Source organism: Odontesthes bonariensis, chromosome 7 (assembly GCF_027942865.1).
Source record: "Odontesthes bonariensis isolate fOdoBon6 chromosome 7, fOdoBon6.hap1, whole genome shotgun sequence".
Classification (NCBI taxonomy): domain Eukaryota; kingdom Metazoa; phylum Chordata; class Actinopteri; order Atheriniformes; family Atherinopsidae; genus Odontesthes; species Odontesthes bonariensis.
In genome coordinates this window covers 22,031,861-22,049,185 of record NC_134512.1, presented here as the reverse complement: position 1 = coordinate 22,049,185, position 17,325 = coordinate 22,031,861, and the positions used below count along the sequence as shown (strand labels likewise).

At 41.0% G+C, this 17,325-nt stretch overlaps 1 protein-coding gene and 1 pseudogene across 2 annotated transcripts; one reads left to right on the top strand and one right to left on the bottom strand.

Annotated features, from left to right (window-relative positions):
• Nucleotides 1–906: 906 nt before the first annotated feature.
• On the bottom strand, nucleotides 907–2,771 carry LOC142384878 (UDP-glucuronosyltransferase 2C1 pseudogene; annotated as a pseudogene).
• A 3,971-nt stretch (nucleotides 2,772–6,742) lies between these two features.
• Nucleotides 6,743–16,179, top strand: LOC142384121 (ubiquitin-conjugating enzyme E2 Q2-like). Of its 2 annotated transcripts, none has more exons than XM_075470101.1 (13): nucleotides 6,743–6,997; nucleotides 9,760–9,864; nucleotides 10,684–10,806; nucleotides 10,895–10,951; nucleotides 11,079–11,228; nucleotides 11,495–11,579; nucleotides 11,686–11,746; nucleotides 11,849–11,939; nucleotides 12,040–12,098; nucleotides 12,531–12,579; nucleotides 12,662–12,757; nucleotides 12,974–13,040; nucleotides 13,132–16,179. In XM_075470101.1, the coding sequence occupies exons 1-13, from the start codon at nucleotides 6,839–6,841 to the stop codon at nucleotides 13,161–13,163; spliced, it is 1,134 nt and encodes a 377-aa protein (XP_075326216.1). In that variant the 5' UTR covers nucleotides 6,743–6,838; the 3' UTR covers nucleotides 13,164–16,179. The 2 variants fall into 2 exon arrangements, with proteins under 2 accessions (XP_075326216.1, XP_075326215.1); XM_075470100.1 differs by having other exon boundaries at nucleotides 11,076–11,228.
• The last annotated feature ends 1,146 nt before the right edge of the window (nucleotides 16,180–17,325 follow it).

Genomic DNA, 17,325 nt, shown 5'->3' with positions numbered 1-17,325 from the left:
GTCCTGTTTGTTGGTCCATGTTTTTTTGTGGTTTTCCTTCAGGTAGAAATATGATGCAAAGTCAGACTGAGATGAGGTGACTTGGGCATTGCCAGATATTCCTCTTCTTAACCTTCAGTAACTCCTGAACTGTACTCTGAAGCTCTGTTCAACTGTGCTTGAATCTGGGCAAATAGGATGTCTATATACACTTCAGAATGCAACACAAGTGAAGCTCTGCCAATGGAAGCTATGCATGCTAATGCCATCTCACTTGTCTTGTGTTTCATAGGTGATGCCACGTGCTGTCGATTCTAAGACTTTTTAAAGGTCTCCATACTTTCACTCAGTCATTCAGGTGCACATTTAGTCTAACCAAAGACCTGGTCTTTGCTAGATTTGTTTTCTCTTTTTGGTAAAGGTTTCTGGTCTTTCTTTAATTGAATTGTTTGCTTCTTGTGGTGAACCCACTGCTGTATTTGCTAAGTCTTCTTTGAGATAAACTTGTGTAATTACTTGTCTACCTCCTGGTAACTGTTCACCATTTGGCTCAGTGTTATGAAGAGGTTTATCTTTACCGGGAATGCTTCAGTTGTTCACCACTGTTTTTTTTTAAGGTTAGCAAACTCATCAGTGCACTCTTATTTATAGAATGTGCCTTATTTTTGATTAGAACTCCCTTGTTCCTGCTTTCCAGTGTATCAGTGAGTGTGGCCTGCTTCACCTACACTGAGAGCTCCCTTTACTGAGTAGGTTCACAACATTTTTAAGTACAAATGCAGCACATGGAATAAACCTCTGTGCTTCTCCCTACTTAGTAGATTAAACAACAATGAAGAAACATCCCACATCTGTCAATGAAACAGCATCGGAGTCAACAGTAAGTTTGAGCTATTGACAAAAAGAGCTCTTCGTATGAAAAAGCTGTCATTCCTTATCTGCTCCTCCAATCTGGATGTGAATGCCCTCAGAGTAAAGCTCAGAGTCTAACATCTGTATTCATAATTAATACATACAGCAACTTAACTGTGTTTTGTTAAACAGCTAAACTAACTTATACTGTATCAGTTCTGTGTCAAGTCTGTTCAGGCCTGACTCTGAATATATGAGTATGACAGACTGAACACTGTTAAGAATACATTCTCTCAAGGGTTTTTAGAAACTGAAAGGCACTTTAATCCTTCATTATGTTGACTGGTTGTTTTTAGCAAAGAAAGTCCCAAACTTGAGTGTTAAAATGGGCTAAGGTTAGCCTTAGCCCAATGACCACTCCTTGGTCATTTTCTATTTTTCAAGTCATTCATGTTCAATCTTTTGCCCAATAAAAATCTACATAGTAACCTACAGAGTAGTCTAACCAGTGAAATGCAGATGAGCGTCAGAAACAAAACAACTGTCAACAAAGTCATGATGACATCAAGAGAGTTGTAAACGAACCAGGACATTTTGTGGGACTGTGCGCGCAGATGACGGGCTCCTTTATGTCTTATAACATGCTCTATCCAAAACACTGCCTGATCCAGAGGTTTCATTGGCTGATCTCTGTGCAGCCTTGAGAGTGTCTGCATGTTTTCTTTGTAGGTGGAATTGTAAAGAACGGTCGTCAGTGCATCTTTAAAGATGTGCCTGTCCAGCATGGCGATATCCAGTATCACAGCTGCTCCCTTTGCTCTGATCCTGGAGAGATTATCAGGCTGATCGAAGAACAGGGGAAGTCCAACTACAGGAACCCCGTGGTAAATTGCCTCTTGAACACCATTGGTGCCCCCATGGGTCACAAACACTCGAGTTTTGAGATGTCCTAAGAGGTCTTTTTGTGGCAGCCAGTTGACCAGCAATGTGTTGTTGCCTAGGTTGGTTGGCCTTTGTCCCATATACCTCCAAATAACCTTTTGAGGGAGCTGAGCAAAGGCTGCAGCAATTTCCTCAGAGACTTCCAGAGGAAGCTTTCCGACCAAAGTTCCTAGAGTCATAATTATGACACCGTGATCTCCAGAGCTCCGGACAAAGTCCTCTAGATCAGCAGGGAGTGAACTTGGGGGCTTGCACTGAAATCCACCCATGTAGACAATATTTGGCATCGTTGGACGTGGAAATTCAAAGATGAAATCATTTCTCATTAGCCATATATCAGCATCCAGGAAAAATGTTGAGTAATCCACACCAGGGCCAAAGAAGCGCCTAACTATTGGCTTGTAAGCTGGTTCTGTGATGTGTGATAGAGTGTACATCCCTGCAATGTAACTCAAAACATTCTTTATTCTTTGAGTGAAAGTCATCTTATCTGTCAGCTCTGTTGCAGTAAAAGGGATGTATGCCAGCGGTGAGGGAGCCATAAGGAAGTGAGCTTCACCTTGAATGGTCCATCTCACATTGAAAACCAGAGGAACTTGGAGCCACCGTGCCAGCATCGCACCTCCCCCAATGCCAGGGTCAGTCAATACCACATCGTACTTGGCAGCATGAAAAGACTGCATCAGGTTTTCATCTTCAAACATGTGGATTATGGTTTCACCAACTGTCTTGTGAAACTGTGCGAACTGGCCTACAAGAAGCTGCTCCATCTGAATATGGGTCCATAAGTGGGACCAAAAAGATGCAGATTTCCGCAGCAGCCGGATCTCCAGCTGTTGGGTCAAAAAGCTTTCAAAGTTTTCCTCAAATCCACCACGACAGGGAAGGGTGACAGAGGTGTAGAGGGGAGACTTTTCACTGATGTACCAGCTGTCCGATGGACGAATCACGGTGATCTCGTGGCCGCTGGCATGCAGTCCCTCTATGAGTACTTTCATGTTTACCCAGTGGCTTCCATCCAGTGGGAACACCAGAATTTTGCCCCCTGATGTGCTGGATAGTTGCATGACCAGTAGAGCAAAGGTGAACAAAGACAAATGAGGCATCTTCATGTTGACTGTCAGTTACCTTGAAAACAGACAAAACACATCAGTAAAAAGGTCTTCCTGACTGGTATGCAGGTTTTTCTGTTAGCGTGCAGTCATACAACAAGATTATACCACATTTATATTATACTACATCTTATTCCTACAGCTCAGAAGCATTTTGTCCTTTTTCAAAATTCACTCATTTATTTATTTTACTAAATCAGTAGTTGTAATTAGTTTTAACAATTAAGAAAATGCATATCAGTGACTGGGACCCTATGTCCTTTTTCCCATTTCCAGTCGTTACTGTAGCAGATTCTTTGTGAAGGGATTTTTTTCCTCTAATCTTTCAAAATGGTTTCACCGAAGTTACTGATTGAGGCACATACTGATTGCCTAACAGAGCCTGAGGCCCAGAGGCTAAAAGGGTTAAGGGTCTTCAGATCTTTTCTCAGAGGTATGATGTGCCTTATATCCCATAAAAAGAGACACAAAATGTCCAAAAATAGATTCAAACAGTCACAAATAGATGCAAAAATGTCCAATATGTGAAACAAAACAAACAAAAAATTCAAAAATTAGGGTAATTGGGGTAGAAATAAGGCTCATATGTGGATATAATGTTACAACAAAGAGACACAAAATTATTGAAATTAAATGCAAAACTACCTTAATGAGACCCAACGTCTAACACAAAATTAGCTGACACACAACAGTCAAAATTTGGCCGAAACACAAACATAAAAAGGTTACTAAAACAAAATACAGTACAAATGGCTGACAATGACTAAAGCAACAATCATAAAGAAATCTCGAAAAAAAAACACCAGCAAGATATCTACATAAAAACTCAGTCTATACAGTTTAGGATTGATTTGGTTCTCTTTCAGTTTTGGTGTCTTAGTCTTTTCGGCAGGAGGAGCGTGTGTCTTTCACACGTTTGTGCTCAAGAGACACGTTTCATTATCTGTTCATGGTTTCGGTCAAAATATATAAAAAAATCCATGTAAAAAAAACTGGGACCAATCTATGTGTTATCACAATGACTTTACATTATTCGGCTTAAGTTTCCCTCAGATTTACCTTGCTGTTCCTTGAAGTGGGAACATCTGGACTAAAAGGGCTCCTTGTATTTGAAGTAGTTTGAACTAGTTCCACTTTTAATAGCTACAAAATTATGTCGGTTACATAGGATATTTTACTGCCCTCTTAAAACTATTCGTACCTAATCTATTGGTCGTATTCACACAAACATTTGTACTTTTGATACCCCGTTTAAGTTCTCCAGATAATATTTCTATACTTTTACCTCCCATTTTGAAGGGCCATTCAAACTTTTACTGATACTTCTGCTAAAAGCACAAGATTCTAATCATTTTCCACCTGCAGCCTCAGCGCAGTCATTGATCTCTACATAAGCACGAGTGAGCCAAATACCAACACAGAAACTAAATGCTTAAATGCGGTGAAACAAAACAATGATATTCAAAAGTATACATTTACAACAATTTCTGTAAACATATCTCAACTTCTATCACTTGCACGACAAAATTGTGACCTTTTGACTCACATTGCACGCCAGCTTCGACTTCCCTGTGTTTGTAACAGCTTTTCAGGGTGTGTTATTTGATATTCTCACTTAAATCCAGGGAAAAAAACAAGACTTTTCGAACTGCAGCCAAAATGTCACAGTCATTTCAGACTGAGCTCACCCTCTAGTGCACTCATCGGCGTCACGACTATAATGCAGGTCACCTGTCATGTAGCCGCTCAGATAAGGATCCTGTGGTGAAACGTGTGCACTGGTCAGTGAGCAGCCACAGTACAGTTTAACACAGAACTGATTCATTGGTTGTGCCATCTAGTGTCAAGTCAGTTCATAACTTTAAAATGGCTTGTGTAAGTCAAACTGATGTTGAGGAGTTCAGCCGCACCGCTGTCCTGAAATAACGTGAACTTTACACTACAAAGGATTTTTCTGTTTTTACACGTTATCCTGCATTGCCTGCCAAACGCACTGAGGGCAGAGCAAGCTCAGTTGCAGAAGGGTTGTGCATTAATCAGCAGCCGTCTCGCCTGCTTGCATGTCGACATTAATAATTTAAGCACAGTACGAAAAAATCTAATAAAGCAGACTCCTATCATTTAATTTTGACTAGATTAGCCTGTCTGGGCAAATATTTTCTGTTGCCCCTGGGATGCCTACAAGCTTCAAGCTAAGTTCGCCCTGCAAACTGTAGATGACAACTTTACACACACACACACACACACACACACAGACCCAGAAACAAACCAATGATCCTTAAGGTTTTTTTTGTTCACCCCAAGGTCAAAGTTGTTTGGACTACTGTGTAAAATCTAAATAAAAGACTGAAAGTAACAGTAAGTCAATAATTTAAACACTTTGTGCAATTGAAAATAATGAGTGATTAATTAATGTGATTAACCCGACCCAAGTGAACCTCTCCATGCAGGTGGTGTTTCAATAGGTACCCAAACAGATAAAGAACAAATGTCAAGGACATAACAGAGCCATACCATCTACTCAGGACCTCCACGACTTTAACCCACATTTGTTTGACTAGTATACATTCCCAGATACCGTGTGGGAAAGTTCTCCCCTGGTTTTACATTCCCATCGTAAATGGTCCTTGATCAGTTTAATTCAGCATAGTCTTATTGGAGTGTGGTAATGCCTGTGTACGATATCAGGTTTTGTGAGCTTTCCTCTAGCTTCCTTCAGCAAAATTTCCAGCAATGTCCTGTCATCGATGTTGTTGTACCACAAAAAAAAAAAAAAAAAAAGCTGTGGGGCATTCCTGTGTTATATTCAGGTAGTCCAAAATGTTGTCCTTTGTAGTTCCACTATACCTGGATTTTCATTCACGAGTAAAAATTTCTTATAAGACATTAATTTAACATCTTTATGCAGTCCCATTGTGTGTGTGCAATTTGAATGCAACTGCTTTCAGTCTACAAATACCCAGTGCAATGCAACAGCAGGGCCGTGCCATAGTGAAGCATATATCACATAATGCAGCCTCAGTTATGGGAACCAAAAGTTTTTCATTATTAAAGAGCACATTCTTCTTTTTCTTTATTTTACATTTCAAGCAGCTGAAAGCTTTAGCTTGTCGGTTTCCTATAATATTATAAAAAAAAAAATAAATTTTAAATTCTCATATAGATGATATATTATATAGATATAATATGTCTATACCAAGAACATGAGATGTATGTCTAACCCTGTACTCACATACTCTGTAAGAATTCAATAAAAAAATTAAATGAATAATCATCTCCTGAGTGTCTCTGTTTCTTATCACGCTTACATGTCAATTAGTTTGTGGTCATTTTAAGACTGTGAGCTTTACATTTAAATCTAGGCTAAAAACCTACTTATTTAGGATTGCTTTTAATACCCAGTAGTATGATGACACTTTTATCTTATTTTATCTTATTTGATTTGTTGTATTTTATTGCTTTCACTGTTCTTTTATTGTTTTTATTTGTTTTTACTTATTCTTCTCTTTATTTATTACCTGCTGTAAAGCACTTTGGTACATCGTAAGGATTGTCTGTAAAGGGCTGTATAAATAAATACATTTACATTTACATTTACATCACAGTGCTGGACCTAGATGTGGCCTATTGTGATGCAACGATTTGTAATTAATCAATTTTGCATTTTATATATAAATATATATCAACTAATTTGCACTGAATCCACTAGCGTTGATGCCAGGGGATAAACAAAAGGAAGATCAAACTAATAGAAATTATATTGTGTCATGTCTGTCAATATGCTCACGGCAAGTGTGCAGCATACTGTGGGTTTATGATAAAGCTGAGCTCCAGCCCTTTGTTGTTGTTCTCACGCTAACATGCGAGATCCGAGGACCCGACTCCACTGCGCGGTCGCATTCCGCCCTGACTTCCCCTCTGCCAGCGGCCTGGTGGTTTGAGATGAACAGAAGATGTCGGTTTCGGGGCTGAAGGCCGAACTGAAGTTTTTGGAGTCAATTTTTGACCCAAACCACGAACGATTTAGAATAATAGACTGGAAACCCGACGAACTCAGTTGCCAATTCAACGTAACAGGCGAGAAGCTGCTGATCATTCACTGCAACATCACGGTGAGTCCAGGCCAGCTCAGCTCTGCGCACAAGCTAACACAGCCTCCGACTACCCACTGAAACCAAAGCAGTCCACGGAAGATACCGTGTTTACTAATGGAACTGCGAATAAACTGTGGACTTGTTTTCCTTCAGTAGTTAGCGGCTAAGAATTAAGAAATACGGTTGTTCAAAGGAGTCACCGCACAGTCAGTGTTAAATTAACTTTAAAAAGTGTACAATAAGACCTCGGTTGGTAACGACGCTGCGGTAGCTTTTTGCTAGCCTGTTAACTGAAAGTAACGCTAGCTTGATCTGTTAGCCAAAAATAACTGCGTTACCTCTCGCAGTGCTGGGACTACCAACTTTGTAATGATTGAAATGTATTTGATTTAGTCGCCACATGATTTAGTTTAAGCGTCGGGACACTTTTATCCCATTGCAGTTTTTTTTTCCAACAAGATTTCAAGTAATACATTTGCCAAGCCCGACGAAGGGCTGTAGTCGTATTCGCGTCTGTAACGTCAGAATACAGGCGATTTGATGGAATGTTGATCACTGTTTTTGTGCCTGCTCAGTAAATAGACTGATCCCCCTTGGCTCACTTATTACAACGGTGCGGTCAGTGGCTCACCAACCCGATACCAAAACCCACAAAATCTAGAAGACCTATGTGCGCACTCTCTCCACTGTACTTGATTTGTTTTGTGTGTTTATTTAATTATTTGTTAACACAAAAGATGGGCCTTGCACTTCACCGCTATCAGTTTTAATAACTCTTTAATGAATCATACGTCATGGAGGATTTGAGTCCCCCTCAAACTTGCGTTAATCATCACATCATAGATGAAAGACGTGAGAAATGTCCCTGTTGTCACATCACTCGTTTTTTTTTTGTTACGGTTCAGGTGGCACAGATGAAGAACCTTCTTGACAGCCTGACCACATCCTCATCTCTCTGCAGAAACACGCACACAGTTCCACTTTTGCTCTCTTTTGGGGGCACAAACAGGCCCGTATGAGATCATATTCAGACTCCACATCACAATATGCCTGATAGGATGACAGGCGAGGGAGTAAAAGGTGGAGGGTTGGTCAGCTTTTCACCTGGCTTGAAGCAGTGGTGGGCGATACAGCGATTTTTGGTATAATGGGCAAACTGCATTATTTTAACGCACTGGTGCAAAATGCAAGAATTGTAAAATGATTGATCCCATCTATGTGGGGCCAATAGGAAGTTAGTTAGTTTGTCTGGTAGGAGGCTCGGATGCGCATGCTCTTAGTGCACCTGATGGAGAACACTAACGTACAGACTCCAGGGTCTAATAATGCAGATTCCTGCTAAGACACAGCCGGTGTTTTTTTTAATTTTTTTATTTGGTCTGTTTTCTGATCAGGTGCTATTTTCGAATGTGCCGTCTTGTTCTCTCTCATGCACCCACAGTTTGAGGCCCTCAGTTTTTCCACCTCCCGGCCAGCTCCCGTCTTTTCTGTTCGGCGGCAGCACAAAGGCAAATTCTCTCAAATTGCACATGAGAGCGCAAATCTCAGCAACGTTCGCTCTAGATTTCTTGCAGTTGTCTGACCAGCCGCTTAGTTAGAAAAGTGTAGGCCGTCCTCTGGAAGGTTTACGGCGAGCGAGTGGGTGTGCTGCTAACGTTTACTGCTTCATTCTCATCTCTGCTGACCCGTATGTTGCTGTACACTCACGCAACAATATCGGGGATGTAAGTAAGTAATACAATATGTGCTTTTGATGTCTGCATTAAAGAAAAAGGAAAAAAAAAGGGCTTCTGGGAGTGTCATCTTCTTTTAGCACAACAGAAATTTCTTAAAGCATGCTTTTTGCATCATGTTGTGCATCCTCTGCGCTCTACCCGGGCACCCCTCTGTGGTTTTTCCACTTATGACAATGCACCGCCTGCTGTGAAATGCCCGATAGAGAACCAACAGCAGCTGTGGAGGAAGTCCAGGCCAAAGGTTCTGCACGTTCTCTGGTGTTCATGTGTGAAAACAACCATTGATGAGCAACCCTGCACGACATCATAACTCTTTTTTTTAAAATTATTATTATTATTATTATTTCCATAGGTGGAACCGCTTCTATAGAGGAAAAATTACACTTTATTTTTCAAATTCTACCTGCAAAAGTCCAAGAGGCGTCAAAATTCAGCTTTTGAACAGCCATTACCGCATTTAGTGAGGCTTTGAATATTATTAAGAGAGTAAATATTTCCCAATTAAATGCATCTGCACCACTTATTAAAACCCACAATTTATCGATTGGTACAGTAATGACTTGTAAAATATAACAGACTTGGTATATCTAGCACGAGTTTGAACCTTGATGAAGCCATGAAAAAATATTTCTTGCTGGTTTGTTTGTGTAGACGGTGTCTAGCAGCCATGATGGCATTGTATTTTATTTCACCAATGGCATCACCCTCGAGCTTTGGTAGTTTTCAGCAGAGCTGATGGGAGTTTTGGTGGCTCCCACCACGAAAAGATGGTGACTGAATCCACCATAATTCCAAGTTTCTGACATTAAAAGCTTCAACGATCAATCATTATGACCTAACTGGAGTTTAGAGCAGCACAGAGCCACCTGTCATTGCCGCTCGAGGTGCTACTTCAGTGGGCGGCTGTGTGGGCCGAGCCTTTAGGTTTTGAATAATTTGCAGCACTGAAATCAGCACTTTTAAGTCACAGTAGAGCGCCATCTGTAAACAATAAAGGTTTTAACAGCGAAGCAGCTAAATGACCGTGTCTGTTGTCTGTTGTAGGAATCCTACCCTTCCACACCACCGATATGGTTTGTTGACTCTGATGATCCCAGTTTGGCTGAGGTGTTGGAGCGCCTGGAGGATGTGAGAAAAGGCAGCACGTTGGTGAGTTGGCCGATCTGGATCCCTCCTCAGAGAGAACAATTTATTTTAATTTATTTTTTTTTCAAGATTCAGTGTACGTCAATGTTGACCAAATGTTTGAGAAAAAACATTTTAGACTTATTTAGTTTTGACATCAAGCGGCAAAGCCTGCTTGCTGGACCCTTCATATATCACATTTTAAGGATCTCAATGTACGGTCGCAGGTAAACCAGCTCCTAGGCCTCACTATCCAGACGACATTCCAGTTTCTGGAAGTAATGGACAGATGCCGGGTACTCAGTCCCAGTGCAACCGTCAGTATCACAACATGTCACCCTGGTCGTCTGTCCCATGCCTCCGAATACCCGCTGCCTCTCCATTCTCCTTCCTCCTCCAGTTGAAGCACAGTGGATTAGAGTGGGCAGCCCTCAGAGCTCCATTTATAGTCATAAAAACAATTTGATTTAAACGGTGAGGAGAGTCATACCATCAAGGGCCATTACAGACATCAATGGCTTTAATTCCATGCAGTAACCTGCACAACCGTCACCCCATTTCACCCTCGGTGATACTGCATTTAGTTCCGTTGAACTCTCCAAAAACACAGTAGCCCAACAAAAACAAAGGACTCAATCAACACCTCTGTGAAAGTATCAGTAAGAACTGAAACGTTAAGTGTAAATCGTAAGGCATTTGGATCGGATTGAAAGAAGACTGCCTGCGCAGCCAATAAAGTGGACGCTTGGTAGTTTTTATTGCTACAACAATGCAAAGTTTACAGAGTTGTTTGGTCTTTGTTTCCCATTTACTGATATTCTCTTCCCTTTATGATGCCTCTAGCTTCTTCAGCAGTTAAAGCGCCTCATTTGTGATCTCTGTCGACTTTACAACCTGCCACAACATCCAGATGTGGAGATGCTAGACCAGCCGCTACCTGCTGGGCCGATTACCCAAGAGCGTAAGGTATGCGCGAGAAACGAGAGCTCGGTGTTCATTTGTTGCATTCAGAAAGTCCTTGTTTGTCAGCTTGCCATTTTTAACCCCACGACAGCACGGTCCACCAGACGAGGTGACATCTGAAGAGGAAGAGGAGGAAGACATGGGAGAGGTGCCTATATATGATGCTGAGGGTTCAGTCAATTCATATTATAAAAGGTCTATTTCTCCAATCTATTTTACATTCCTTGTTTCTTTGGGGGGATATTTTACACGTAATCGTTACACTGTGGCAGCAGGACATAGACCTGGACCAAGACCTGGACCATTACGACATGAAAGAAGAGGAGCCAGCCGAGGGTAAAAAGTCAGAGGATGATGGAATAGAGAAAGAAAATCTGGCCATCTTGGAGAAAATACGTAAAAACCAGAGACAAGATCACTTGAATGTAAGTGCCTGCTCTGTCTGCGTTTGTCTTTTATCAACCTTAGTAACAGAGCGGAGAAGTTACGAGGGTGCTTCCTCCATTCGAGGAAAAAAAAAAAAAAAGAATTCTCATTCAAACAGTGGCAGCCGCCTCAGTATTACTCCGCACAAAAGCACCGTGTTCTCCTTGTTTGGACTGTTGTTTGAAACCTGCATAGATGTCCCAGATAGTAAATGGCACGTATAGCCTTATCTTCCTTTGGGCATGTGTGGGTGTTTGTGTTGCAGGGTGCAGTCTCTGGCTCAGTGCAAGCCTCCGATCGCCTAATGAAGGAACTCAGGGAGATCTACAGGTCACAGAGTTACAAGACAGGTAGGTAACCACGGGCGACATTTCTGTGCAGTTTTTTGTTTGTTTGTTTTTTAAAGTGTTCTGAGCCGATTGAATTGCAGCTATATTGTTCCTACTTGTTTTTCAGGTATTTATTCAGTCGAACTAGTCAATGACAGCCTTTATGAATGGCACGTCAAGTTAAGGACGTAAGTTCTCGTTTCCGGTGATTTTTGTATTTTTTTTAAAAATGAAGCCGCTGTGGATGTGATGTTTGGGTTTTTTTTTGTTTGTTTTTTTTTCCATTTCAGGGTAGATCCGGATAGTCCATTACACAGTGACTTGCAGGTTTTAAAAGAAAAGGAAGGAGTGGACTACATTCTGCTTAATTTCTCATATAAAGTGAGTTATGTGGAAACATTCCCGTTGTGTGTTTATCTGGAAGGGGTGTGAGGGTGGAGTTTTTCTCAAGTTTTCCTTTGTTGTCTCCCCCGTGTGACAGGATAATTTTCCTTTCGACCCACCTTTTGTACGGGTCGTGTCGCCTGTGCTCTCCGGAGGGTAAGTGTGTTGCGGCGTCTCCCCGCCTCACTCACACAGCAGGACATGCAGCAAACTGTGCTTGTTTGCGAAGCTTCGGTTGTCAGATCTCCAAGTGAACTGTTGTACAGGCGCACAAAACAATTTTCTCTAGACTTAAGATTAGATCAGATATAGACCGTGAAGAGTTGATAATACTGTGATAGTTTCTTCAAACATTCCAAATCATATAAATGAGCCAAAAGGCTTCAGATTATGAAAAGACGAGAAGCAAACTGCTTGATCTTAGTGGGACATCTGTTGCATTCACAACGGTTTGACTAATCATGTTGAAGCTTCTTTTTCCTACAAGGAAAATGACGAAGTGACGTTGGAAGCAAATTAACTTTGTTGATGACGGTGGCTAACGCCTGATATTTAAAGTCTATTTTAATCCTGTTTTTCATTTTTCAGGTATGTTCTAGGAGGGGGAGCCTTGTGCATGGAGCTTCTCACAAAACAGGTATGTGGAGAAGTTTCACAAATCTTCTGACGTTCCTTTAAACGAATGGAAAAACTGGATCGATTTGGGTGTGTGTTTACAGGGCTGGAGCAGTGCCTATTCCATAGAATCTGTCATTATGCAGATAAATGCAACTCTGGTGAAAGGCAAAGCCAGGGTGCAGTTCGGAGCCAACAAGGTAGTTTTAACACGCTGTCATGTTTGGATGATTGTCTGGATTTATACTGTAAAAATGTATGACGCTCTCCTTGTAGTTCTTCAACTGAGAAGTTTCTAACTTGCAGGAGATGTGTACTTACTTCACACAAACGTAGCGTTATGCAGCCGGCACAGAGGGACTCGTGTACGTCGATCGAGAAATTGAAGTTAATCATCAGCATGTGTTTTCTTTTAGAACCAGTACAATCTTGCAAGAGCACAACAGTCGTACAAATCCCTGGTGCAGATTCATGAAAAGAATGGTACGTTATGGTCTTAAGAGTCACTGGTTCTTAGCGAATTGTCCCAGTTGCATCCATAAGGAAAGGAGTTGTTCTTTTTCTTTTCTTCCAGGCTGGTACACACCACCTAAAGAGGACGGATAATGAGCTGCCACCACTATGCACTAGGAACGTGTCTTTGGGTCATCTTGTTTTTTTCCGGAATATTTTCCCTCTCTGACTTACTGGGAATATTATCATCTTTCTCACGGAAACCATCTCGTTGGCTATTTTGACAAGTATTCTTTCGCTCTGCCCCAGGAAAGACTCAACTCCGGTCTCACTTCTCCCCTCAATGAGGAGCGTGATGATGTCACTCGTCCTGTTTTCTAGATATGCTCATTTGTCTTTTGGAAAAAGAAGAAAGAGAAAAAAAAAAAGAGACTTTTCTCCCTTTTAAATGTGGGGAAATGCTTTTTTCTTTAGCTGCTTTGACAAATTGGGCCCCACAGTCAGTTAGCCCTCTTTGAATGGGAATTTTAAAGGAAGATTGATACCGAAGCTCTTGAAGTGGCACCTCATTGCACCTGTTTTTAATTGACTGTGATTTCTTTGCTTTGTTTTTCTTTTGAAAATGAACAGGTACATAAATGCAAATTTTGTTTTAGTCGTATTACTCGGCAATTGTTTTTGTTGTTTGAGCATCCGAGACAATACAAGGAGCCGATGTCTTATGTTCGAATCTTATCTTGAAATTGAGATTATCTACTACTCGGTATCATTAGCTCCCTTTTTAAGTGTAAAAATAGAAAAAAAGAGACATCTGGTCGCGCAGATTCAAAATGCCGCGGTGTTGTCGAAGGAAGATGGCCGATCAACAAGACAGCCGGTGATAAAATGAGATGCATCTCTGCATCGTGTATATCTTGGAAAGATGGAGTTTTTATCAGAAGACGAGTGTTGTTGTGAAATTTTGGCAGTTCTAACAGGCCTAGTGTTGAAGCTGAAAGGCTCTTTTTGCCTGATTTCTTTTAATGGCCCCGCACGTGCTATTGTTCTAGTCTGTTGATTATGGCAGTTGGGGATGATGCTGACAGTGAAGCCCTTTGTGTGCACACAGTCAACAGCTCGTTGTACAGGAGCCTCATCTCAACCGCTGCTGTGTAAAAAGATGGTCGGATTCGACTGCAGTCGGAGGAGTCGGGGTCGGCTTGATAGAGGGAATAAAGAGGGGTCGCACAGATGTTGGATCTTTCATCATTCTTCTGCCCATTTCTATAGCAGTTGTGTCATCTTCCTCACGTCGTGAGGTGTGGCTATTAAATGAGACTGAAAAATGTAATTCTGTCACGATGGTGGCCTTTCAGTTTCCTTCCCCTTCTGCAGCAGCACGCGACTGCGTTCTGGTCCTTCTTCCCGTGTCTCAGATGTTTTTTTTATTCTCTCAGACGAACCACATGGTACTATACGAAGTGGGAGGTGGTCAGGTACAGCGAAGCAGTTCTTCGGTTTAAAGAAAACTGCCCCGCTGATGCTCCGTCCACATGGAGCAGGTTCGGTGTTGCTTTTCCTACGTGTCTTTCTTCCGTTTTGGAAATTTTGACCAGAAATCTTAATCTCTGAAGTTGGCCAATAAAAAGTAGCTTACTGTCGCAAACGGTGAGGAAATCTGCAGGAGTGACATATCGTTTAGGATGGACAGAAAGGATGTACGACTCTCGTGTCGATCTGGCACAGCGGAAATTGTTGGCCGAGCTCTTAACAGGAAAGTTTAAGGATCAGAACTAATATGGTGCGTAGAGGGCTGTGCTAGCGCTTGTGCCGCTGGGGGATGACACAATTTTCCTACACCTTCAGCCTCCTCTTTTTGACCCTTCAGCACAGCTTCCAGACTCCGTTTGCGATACTCGCGTGTGGAAGGATTTCGGAAAACTAAATTACAGTTTCAGTCTCATTATTTAATAGCCACACTTTGTAGATTGATTATAGCCCCATCCCATGTAAAACCGTTGCTTTCTTTTGCAGCCGGGGATTATCCCTGCTGTCTCTGCAGCTGAATGTCCGTCATCTGTAGGACTCCGTACCGCAGGTGTGTTTTGATGTTACTATTAGAGAGAGGGATCATTTGTAGTGTGATGAAAGCCTAAAACTCAGTACCTGTATGAAACTTTACATTTTATCCTTAAAAATGCAATATACTGCTGTCCCCCCATAACACAGGACACGCACTGTATCTATCAATCTGATGGCTCTTTTGCAGCATATTTGTCAACGTTGCAAAGCTGTCTAAATGGCAACTCAGGTAACAAAGAATTTTTTCGGGCGGGGCTGATACACGTTCCTGTTATCGGTGACTTTCTGGGATTAATTAGCGCTCTGCACCGCTGATGTTTGGCCTCCTCGCCCACTGAGCTGATGTCAGAAATGGAAAGTGAAACGAGCTTTACAATAGAGGCCGCATGCTTTTGTAATTCAAACAATGCAAGTTGGAGACAGTTACACAAATAGTCTGGGATTTCAGTAGCATGATGACCTCCTTAGCATCCATTGTAATCTTTGCTTTCGTACTCCAAGTTGTAGTTTGTGGTCTTCGAAATTTTCCGGCTTAAGGCGTTTGCACGACTGGCAGAAATGTGCCTACAGAGGTGGTTTAACAGAAAGGTGAGGCGAGTATGTTCAGATCAGGAAAATGTTTCTCAATACCCTGATCCACTTCCTGTTACATTGCTGAGATCTATCCGAGGGGGGGAGGGGGGTTACCAAGCATCCTTAGAAGTGTCCTCACCTCTGGCCGGTCTGCTTTGTGGTGACGAGAAAAAAAGTTATATCATAAATGTTTTGGAGTTTTAACAACAAAATCTATCCATCTCTCTTCAACCATCCCAGAGAATGTCTCAGAAAATGCCAAAACTGGTCACAGGAGAAATGCAGAGATGATTCATTTTGACAGTCATGCTGTGGTGATTGGACTTGCACGCTTCACTAACTGGACTGTGTGTTGAAAAGATTTAATTTATCTCAATTGTCAGTTCGTTTTCTGGATCAAACAAGCGATCGAGTCTGGCTCTGTTGACTCGCTTTGGGTTTCTTTTGTTTTTCATTTCCCATTTGAAGAAATTTTGACCATGTACAGTAATTTGTAAACTTGCATCAAGTTTATGAATAAAGAATTTTAAGATTATTGCTGTTTTTTGCTGGTTTGTCTGTGTGCCGTTAATACTATCACTCAGGTTATTGGTGTGAGCAAGGCTTGCACATAAAATAGGTGGGATTTATGAATGTGTTAAATTGTGTCGACTAAGATCTATGGTTTTATAATTACTGTAATAGAACGCTTAGTTTGAATAAGATGCACTAAGTTTGGTGCTAACTTAATTGAAAATGAGGATTTCCTTGAGAAATACTCCATTTAAACCTCAGCAAAGATCCAGGAAATTAGATTTATTCATTTTAATCAGAAAGCCTCTTGGAAATCACCTGTTTATGACACCAAGTGGAACCAAATTGCGTGTCTATAAATATTTCAGAACCCCAATGTAAGCTATAGGAGAATCTCTCCTTGTATTGAATGGATAAGAATGCATTGGGAGTAGATGTATTGGAAAGCTTTAAATTGGAAAAATGTGGTCAGAATCCTTTTTAGATTACATTTTTTAATCAAAAAGTAAAAATCTTGCATGTTTATTTTCTTACTTGTAGCCATTTTAGAATTTCTTTTCACACCTTCCTGGTTCTGAATGGGTTTTTTTTTTACATGCCAGTTAAGATCAATTAAGAAGGATTTGGACACATTAGAATTGGTACTAAAATTACATAAATACTGTACTACATTATATCTTAAAAATCCTGCTTTCGAATTCTAATTTAGTGGTTGGAACTATACTATATAAGCAAAATGTACTCAAAAAGTGAGGGTAACATTTATGATGTCTCATCAGCCTGCTTTAAATTGTTTAAAAGTGTGTGTTGAAATATCTTATGGACAATGTGTGAAATTTGACTCGCATCCAGGTTAAAACGGCTCTGCGAGGTGTATTGAATATAATCTACATAATAACTCGCATAGAGGGAAATTAATTAACAATATGTTGAATCGCTGCTTGCCTGAGTGATCAAAGGGTGAATGATTAAGAACATTGCCAAAGCAATGCTGTGACAGGTTAATTTTGAGAGCAAAAATGCTTCAAGAATGTCGGAACAGATTGCTTTCAAAGCCCAGCTCATCCTTCTGTCAAAAAATGAAAAGGAACATGTTTTTTTTTAGGTGATTGCTGTTGTTAAAAACTTGTCAGAGTTCATCTGAGTAGATCTATCTGCTCAGAATAAG

Coding starts and splice junctions, on each gene's coding strand:
- LOC142384121 (XM_075470100.1), top strand. CDS start 6,839: ATGTCGGTTTCGGGGCTGAAGGCCGAACTGAAGTTTTTGGAGTCAATT. Junction 10,952..11,075: donor AGGAGGAAGACATGGGAGAG/GTGCCTATATAT, acceptor ACACTGTGGCAG/CAGGACATAGACCTGGACCA. Junction 11,940..12,039: donor TGCTTAATTTCTCATATAAA/GTGAGTTATGTG, acceptor CCCGTGTGACAG/GATAATTTTCCTTTCGACCC.